Below are 9,052 nucleotides of genomic sequence, written 5' to 3'. Positions count from 1 at the left end.
AATTTAAAAAAAAAAAACTTTTTTTTCTAATTTTTCCTTTATCACTGCACAATATAAATTTTTAGTCCTTTTTTATTACCAAAACCTATAAATATAATGTAATTTTTATTACAAGACAAATCAAATAGTAATTAGTGACATAATTTATACTATAATTATTTTATACATTAATACTCATACATAATGTATCTCGAGTTCAAAATTCTTATTTCTCAACCAGAGTACAATAGCAATAATCAAATGGCCAAAGCATCATCTCCATATATATGTCCCACGGAGAAAGAAAACACTAGAGAACTCTTTTTATATGGATAAAAGAACGGAAGGAATTTAAGAGTTCAAAATTACAAGTCACGTTATATATAATAAATTCTATGCTTGTCCTCTACCAACTAACAACAAAAATAAAATTCTTTAAATAGTACAAAATGTCGTCACCCGATTCACGATTAATTTCCACAATTAAATAACCAAAGACTCCAAAAGTAGCCAAGAAGCGGCATCAATATATAATCTGCAAATTAAAAGTTTCATCACTAATAAATTAGAAAGCAATTATGCTAAGTCAGATAAAGATCATGAAAACTAACTTTATTGATTATATTACCTTCTCAACGTGGACCTCTAGATCATCTTGCTCTTCTTGTTGTAACTGGTTGTTATTGATATCAACACGTGGTGAGGGTCCCGTGTTGGTGTAAGTGGGAATGAATCTGAGGTGTTTATGAGGAAGACTTTGGTGGCATCAAAAGATCAAGAGAGTTAGGGTTATGGTGGTGCCATTAGAGGTGAAATTGAAAGGAAAAGTAGTTAGTGCTGCTCTTTGCAGCAATGTGTGACCCTGCAGTTTCATTTTCAGAGACTAATCAAATCAATCAAAGAACAAGTCTTTGAACTTTGAAGGACTCCTGAAACAAAAAGCAATAAACTACAAAAGGTAGGATTTGAATCACTGGCCACTTAAAAAGAACTAGGAAGCAGCTAAATGAGGTTTGGTAAGAAAGCTTAGTTCACATAGGATTTATTTAACACCATGTTTTTATTTTTATTTATTTAACACACCAATATAAATAGGGTGTGCAAATAAAGAGAAGAAAGCAGGTCAAAATGCATGAGCAATGTGCAAATAACAGCTAGAGTAAGTATTGGGATTAAGAAACAATTCCTAAGAAAGTTAACAATTCCTAAGTCTAAGATTAAAACATTAGTTAAGTATAACAACAATTAAAATGAGTAAAGATTGCATACTTGAATGAGATCAAAGACCATGTGAGGCCAATTAGGCTAGAGTAAGTGTTGGGATTCCTAATCAGCTTCCTCCAAACCATGATCAAGATGAGTCTTGTCATAACACTAGTAGGTGGCATGTTGGTTGGTTTGGACTCACCTTGAGCTCCATTTTTAGGGTGAAGCTCAGCTGTGGAACTTGAACCAAGCTTTGAAAGCACTGGCCCTTCCTTGTCAACACCATTAGCAACTGTTCTGTTACCATCGTGCCCAAGCTCTTCATAATCTAACCAAAACAAAGTGGAAATAAAATACACACTCCACTGAGAACACAAGAAAATGACATACAGTAGCATATAAGAGACTAATTACTACAATAATATTATTATTGTTATTATTAAAGACTAAAGATACCAACCAAATAATAGGAAGAGAACCAAAAAAACATGAGAGCCCACAATAATAGGAGATGTGAACATGAAAAAGGGAATAGAAACAAAACAAAGACCTAACATAATCTCACACTCCAACTTTGAACACCAACAACCATTTATCTTTATACAAGGGACAAAAGAAACATGCATGGTTGCAAAACAAACACAGGAAAAGTTCCAAGGGGCAATAAATGATAATAAAAGATCATGTTCAAATGCAGAATTTTAACGCTTAAATGGACATAAACAAAACCAACCAACCAACAATATTAAACAAGTTATGCCTTAGCTAAAGAAATTAGAAGTGATGCATCTTCAGATTCTTCACCATCCAAATTCTGGATCCTTAAATCACACAAATTAAATCAAATTAATCCCTAATTATTCATCATATTAAATATATTAATTCCATTCTCTTTTAATTTTTTGTCACTCTAAATATATTAATTCCATGATATATCCAATTGCTATAATAACTGATAATAAAATAGAACAGATACAATAATATTCATTAACAACTTTGAAGGCCTTTCTTACTGGTTGCAGGTACAGCAAAAGCAGAAAGAAGATAAGAGAAACCCAGAAAAGAGAAGTAGGAATAAGAGCCTTTGAGAATTTATGTGCATCATCTTGAATAATTGAATGATGATGGGATTGAAAAGCCACATACACACACACTAACATTAATAAATTGGATGACAAAAAAGAGCACTAATAATAAGCACTATCATCTGCTTGACGGGTTTCTTCTACCTTTGTTCTTCTAGAGGAAATTAGCCTGGAACCCCTTTTTTTCTTTGTTTGTAGAAGACTTTTAGTTGAAATGACCCCAAGGAGGATTTGCATAATCAAAACATTGTCTGGATTGGGAGCCCTGCAAGTAATATTAAAATAAAAAGCTGACAGTAACATTTAAATGAATCTTAAATTCATACTTGAGGAATTCAAAAAAGAGTAAAAATTGTGGCAAAAGCAAACTCTGAAAAGGAAACCGTATAAAGGGACAAAGAAGAAAGTATTGTCTCTTTTGTTGTAATTGAAGATTCTATACCTGTGATAAGCACAATAGAAAACCATTTTTGTTGTCTGTTTATCATTTTTCTCCGAAATGTGCAACTGCATTTAAGCAGGAAAATTTAGAGAAAAAAAAAGTCTCTAAATTATCTATAAGAAAATGCAACATGTCAACTAAACATTAGTCATGATGCATAACACTGAAATTCAAATTGTAAGAGGTTAACAATAATTCGCAAATGGAAGCCCGAAATAATAAATAAAAAATAAAAACCAGAGTTGATCCGACCTCCATTCGGTAGCCAGCCCTTGATGCACACATGGCATGGAAATAAGTAGAACACTTGCAACATTGTGTGCATGAACCATGAATTTGCTTACAAATAACACGAATCTGAAATTCAACAAACACAATTTAGATTAACATAGGCATAAAGAAGGAACAAGAGACGTCAAATGAAAACCATTTAGGAAACCTGTAGTCTATATCATTTTACAATTACGTTTTCTAAATAAATTGGGTATTGATATCTCACCTTAACAAAAGAACTTGACGGAATACTAAGAATACCCAAAGCAGGCTCCATCTTCTCATCACTAGCAAAAGCCACTTCAGGCCGAAACCAAGCACAAGTGACATGAACCCATAATGTGTCAATATCTATTGGCTTTAGAGTACCACCTAAGGAATAATAACACATTAACATAGTGAGGATAAAACAACTTTACTAAAGCTTCAAGATACTATAATATAATTTTATAGCAATACATAAAAGAGAGGAGGGAAAAAACAGTGAGAATAAAAGGAATACCAAAACCAGCAAGAAAACACACTTTTTTTTTCCGTTTTTAGCCCAAACTGAAACAATGCTCAAGTCATAACCAAAACAGAGTGCACCAGAAAAAAATCACGTCACAAACAACGCTAATATTGTGACCATTATCAATTAACTAAGAAGGAACATGAATCAGGGGAACGAATCAGGGGAAAATGAAAATGGAAAGTGAAAGCCCTAAAAGTAACCCCAACGGAAAAAATCGAGAAAATAAAAAAATAGAAGCGCTTGGTGAAGAGATCAGAACTTTGGAATCGGAGGGCTTGGAGGAGAAGAGACCATTGGGGATACCTTGTCGTCGCCCATGTTAGGTAGAGCTTGAAGGTGAACAGAGAGATGAAGAGTATGAAGAGTATGAAGAAGAAGATGAAGATTAAGAAGATGAAGAAGAAGGCGAACAGTGACGAAGGCGAAGGGCGAAGGGCGAAGGGCGAACAGTGACGAAGGCGAAGGGCGAAGGACGAAGGGAATAGGAGCTCTTCCAGTAGGCGAGTGTGTTTTCGAAGGGAAAAGAAGATTAGGGTTAGTGTCTAACGGGTTGGGGACCGGGTTGGGGGCCGGGTTGCGAGCCGGGTTGGGGGCCGGGTTGGTGTCAATGGGTTGGGGACCCTCTCGCCACGCTTTTACAACATAACTTTTTCTCTCTACGGCCACGCTTTTGAAGCGTGGCAGAAAAAAACCTTTTGGCCACGCTTTTAAAGCGTGTCAAAAGAGGAACAGGATATGGCCACGTTTTCCAAGCGTGGCCTTAATGAAACCCTTTTGCCACGCTTTTAAAACGTCCTTGTTGCTCTCTATGGCCACGCTTTTGAAGCGTGGCAGTTTTAAAACGTGGCCGTTTCTCTAATCAATTGCCACCCTTAAAAAAGCGTGGCCGTTGATCCTTTTCGCCACGCTTTTGAAGCGTGGCAAAAAAAAGTGGCCAAATCTCTAATCTATCGCCACCCTCATAAAAGCGTGGCCATTGACCACTTTTGGCCACGCTTTTAAAGCGTGGCCATAGGCCTTTTTTCTTGTAGTGCAAGTATTACATGAGTCTATATTTGCACATTTAAAATATAGGATTATGCTACATGTACATCAAAATCAGCCACCAAAGTCAACCACTAGTATAAAATACATGCTGGAATATAAATACATTGTAAAAATAAATTAAACCACACATGTATTTATATATAAATATATTTGTGCCTAATTTTAGTAGCTAATTTTAGTGTATAAATAGTATTTCTCAAAAAAAAATTCTTAATAAAATAACGTGAGTCATAAAAGCTATCTTGCACAAAAAAAAAAGTCATAAGTGATAAGAAGCCCAACAAAAGAAACAAAAAATAATAAGTTTGCTAATTAATCCTAACAATGCTCATTAACAATTCTAACATTATATGATGGGCCTGACTATTTTTCCATGAATCACGCTACATTATCTGTATCAAGGCCAGTCTTTGTCCTTTCAAAGAACAAATGTCAGTTGGAGACTCATCTAACGAAAATTTACATGTGTAAATATCTCCATATAATCTACACCCAAGAGTTGACCATTAATAATTATGTAGCCAATAGTGTTGGTAGAATTTAGGGTTGTATATAGTTTAGTTAATCCAAAAACTAAACTTGTTTTTAGGTTAGTCAAAAATATAATTTAGTTAATTAACTAAAATAATTTTATATGATAAAATTGGTTATTAATCAGTTAGAAAATTCAAAAATTGATTTTTAATCGATTATAAAAATAAAAACTAATTTTAAAAAATGACCAGTTTTTTTTTTAAATACCGGTTTTTACATAGATTAATTGAATTTTTCAAAAAAAAAATTAAAAATCGGTTTTTAAAAAAAAAATCGGTTAACCAATTTAAACACAAGAGCTGCATAAAATTTGGTTTTGGTTTTGGTTAACCGGTTAAAAATGGATTTTTAAAATTTGGTTTTGGTTAACCACTTTTTAATAATATGGATATGATTTTTAAAATTGTTTTATTAAATTGGTTAACCAAAATGTAGTTATGATTTTTTAACCGATTAACCATAATTTGGTTATTTTATATACACCCTTAGTAGAATTCAAGAGATGGGACTTAAAAAATGGTTCACTTTATTAAAATAGGCCTGCTACACCTACAAGCCTTTTTGACTTACAAGTTCTACAAGTTGGCGCAAGCCCAACAAAAACGACGCGCACCATACTCCCCACACTCGAACGTAAAAGTCACGTAAAAGTGCGCTCATTATGAAAGAATCTTCCTCTTCTTCCTCAATCAATACCCAAACCCTCGAGATTAAAGCCACGTTCAAAACCAAACAAAGCTCTGAAGAAACCGTCCAAATCCTCGCGAAAAGTAGAAGAAATCAAGAAGAAAAATACAAATCTGCATAAAAAAAGAGCAAAAAGAAAGAACAAACATTATTCAAGGTACTGTTTCATTTTTCTTCTAGATTTTTCACATTTCTATTTCTGATTTCGAAATCGAAGCACTATATCGTCGTATTTCTTTATCTGTTTCCTTGTTCTTGGTTTAGATCTCATATTACTATTCTGATGAAACTCTTCAAGTCGTTTACGCTATTTTACGTACTTCTAGTGAAATGATTTTTGGGTGTATACATATAAACTTTATTTTGTGAATGTTTGGATGTTTTTTAAGTAGGTTTGTATACATATAAACTCTGTATAGCGCATTTTTTGGTGTATATGTCAGTATTGAATGTGACTGGTGCTTCTAGTGGTATTTTGAACTTAAATATCATTCTGAACTCGTATAATGTCATTTTATGCATGTTTGGTTGAGTTGAATATGATTTTGAACTCATTTAATTTTGTTTAATTGAAAAAACAAAACGTGTATAGGACTGGATTTGGGTGTATGTGGCTGGTATTTGGGTGTACGTGACTGGTTTTTGGGTGTATGTCTCTGGTATTTGGGTGCATTTTTTATCTATTAACAGTATTTCTTTTTCCTTGCAGTAAAAATGACAAGCAAAAACCAAGGTGGAAAAAAATACAATGTAAGAACAAGTCAATTTTTTCTAATACAAATATAGGTTATTTTAATGACTCTAATTTTGCTTTGTTTACAGCAAACTAAAGACTTGAAGTGTGCCACCAGACTATTGAGTGAAAAATTTGAAAAGATGAGCGAGCCAAAGAAAGCGATCGTTTGTGAATTAGGTTTTGGTGGACTCATGCACATCCCGACAGTGAATGTGCCTCACAAACTATTAAAGGAGTTAGCTAACTCCTTTAAATTGGGCAAAAACACACTGGAAACAAGCTATGGTTCCTTTAAGGTTAAACCCAAAATAATAGGGGCTGCCCTTGGCCTCAATGCATCAGGTAACTGATTACAGAAAATCTCTATAGTTCCATTCTCTATAATATATTCTTCGTAATATCTTATTCTGATCTCATGTAATCAAGTAATAAATTTAGATGTATATGAGTAATATTTGGGTGCATATGAATGATATTTAGGTGCATTTCAAGTAATAAATTATTTTTTTTTGTAGGAGATCTATTTTCTGATAAAGTGGGTTATAAGAATCTTTCTGAAGAGAACAAACTAATTTTTAGAAGGTTCCAAGGCAACACTCTAAAGAAGCTGACCGATGACATGATAAGTATCGGTGTTGAAAATGAACAAGATCGGCTGATGTTCAAGTGGATCTTCATCCTCTATATTCAGATGGCATTCCTGTTGCCAACTACACTAAGCAAAGTATCTCCCGTGCACATAGCTCCAATTTTTTAGATGAAGCAAATAACGGAGGGCAATTCGGGAGCCCATATGCTGAATTTCATCATCAAAGGCATAACAAATTACTGTCTAAAAAAGAAAAAAATCAATCGACGGATGCCTCTATGCCTTGATGATAATCTATTTCTATCTAGCAAAAAACAAGGACAAGAAAGGAAAAGAAAACCCTGGACTGCCCTGGATTAGCAACTGGAATAGAGAGCAACTAGTTGCAAGGATGATAGCAGAGATAGATGGTCATATGGTAAGCGAACAGAATACCTTCTCTAATTTGGGTGTGTTTTATTTATTTAGATGCTGTAAACTAATATTTCTACTATTTCAGGGCATCGTTAAGATGGAAAAAACAAAAAAAAAAATTGAAACAAATGGAAAAAAAAGAAAAGAAAGAAGAAAAAAAAAAGAAGCCAAGTTCATCGTCTGAGAGTGATCCATCAGAGACTGATGTTGATTTTTCCTCTGAGTCTGAGTTAGAAGAAGACTCAGAGGAACCTAGAAGGAAACAACCCAAAAGGAAGGTCAAAAAGTAAGTAATATTTTTGGGTCTATTTTGTCAGTTTTAGGATGTTTTTCCTAATGATTGCTTGCTTTCCAGAATGGAATCCAGAAAGAGGAAGCAGATTTTAGAGGATTTCAGTTCAGAAAGCAAAAGTGAATCTAATGATGAGTAAGATTCTGAAATTATCATCACTTTCTTTCCTGTTTCTATCAAAATTTAATGTATTAACAGAGGGTTTCTTATTTAATTTCAGGAGTGTGGATCCATTCTGATTGAGGGTGAAGCTCCTGCAGTTCATTCTCCTTAATGATCCTACTCGAAACGCCACAGACAAGGTCGAATCTTCCGGATCAGAGAATGCTACGCCTTTGGATTCTAGCCTCTACCATAAAGACTCTAATCTCCCCATACCTTGGGTTAACTGGCGTCTCGAGAAGTCCCCAATGAAGTCGTGGATTAGCCGTCTAAGAGATGTATAATCAAGCTAGTGGTTCAATGTTTTCCAGTCACGTATTCACACAAACCCAAGAAGAACACAGGTGGTTGTTTGGCACGCGGTCTTAGATTGAAGAACGAAGATAATTGTCACTGGTCATTCCATTCATCAGGTTGAAGAACGAAGATACATCTTAGAATTGGATCAAACACGGATTGAAGAGAAACAGGAATACTTTTATTAATCCATAAAACTCAGCAGGGCTCCTCCCCTCAACCTAGGAGGTTTAAAAACTCATACTGATAGAAAATACAATGTGAAAAATGAAATATGGCATAAAGTCCCCTAAAATTATGTAAAATATCCCTTAAATACTAAACTCATGACTAAAGATTACATAAAAAGGGTAAAACAGTCTCTTAGTGCTTAAATCCACTTCTGGGGCCCACTTGGTGAGTGTTTGGGTTGAGCTTGATTGAGATACACGTGCTAGAAGGGCTCTAAGGCATTGAACGCTGGCTAGGGGCACCTCTTTGGGTGTTTGGACGCTAGTCTCCCCTTGTGGGCACTGGACGCCTGGGCTGGGGTAGATGGCTAGCGTTGAACGTCAGTTTTGGGCCTTCTATTCTAAAGCAAAGTATGGACTATTATATATTTATGGAAAGATCTTGATGTTAGCTTTCCATATCCATTTAGAACGCTCCATTTGAACTTCTGTAACTCCAGAAAATAATCATCCGACTACTTAGTGAAATAATCATCCAGCATTTGTTAATTGTATATACTTAAACTGAATTAAATAAAATAAACATCTAATTAAAAATTAAAATAATCATCTACATACCTAGTGA

At 34.4% G+C, this 9,052-nt stretch overlaps 1 protein-coding gene across 1 annotated transcript; it reads right to left on the bottom strand.

The window, feature by feature from the left end:
* Positions 1–278: 278 nt before the first annotated feature.
* On the bottom strand, positions 279–4,007 carry LOC112770010 (histone-lysine N-methyltransferase ATX5). The gene is made up of 8 exons (XM_072225178.1): positions 3,759–4,007; positions 3,212–3,357; positions 2,965–3,069; positions 2,713–2,777; positions 2,415–2,535; positions 1,249–1,513; positions 608–841; positions 279–514 (listed from the first exon to the last, which is right to left on the bottom strand). The coding sequence occupies exons 2-6, from the start codon at positions 3,260–3,262 to the stop codon at positions 1,346–1,348; spliced, it is 510 nt and encodes a 169-aa protein (XP_072081279.1). The 5' UTR covers positions 3,263–3,357; positions 3,759–4,007; the 3' UTR covers positions 279–514; positions 608–841; positions 1,249–1,345.
* Positions 4,008–9,052: the final 5,045 nt, after the last annotated feature.

Source organism: Arachis hypogaea, chromosome 18 (genome assembly GCF_003086295.3).
Source record: "Arachis hypogaea cultivar Tifrunner chromosome 18, arahy.Tifrunner.gnm2.J5K5, whole genome shotgun sequence".
Taxonomy (NCBI): Eukaryota; Viridiplantae; Streptophyta; class Magnoliopsida; order Fabales; family Fabaceae; genus Arachis; species Arachis hypogaea.
Note: the sequence above shows the minus strand (reverse complement) of the source record. Positions and strands in the feature narration are given on the sequence as shown.

Coding starts and splice junctions, on each gene's coding strand:
- LOC112770010 (XM_072225178.1), bottom strand. CDS start 3,262: ATGGAGCCTGCTTTGGGTATTCTTAGTATTCCGTCAAGTTCTTTTGTT. Junction 3,070..3,211: donor CGTCAAGTTCTTTTGTTAAG/GTGAGATATCAA, acceptor GTTGAATTTCAG/ATTCGTGTTATTTGTAAGCA. Junction 1,514..2,414: donor TTTCCTCTAGAAGAACAAAG/GTAGAAGAAACC, acceptor TGTTTTGGTTAG/ATTATGAAGAGCTTGGGCAC.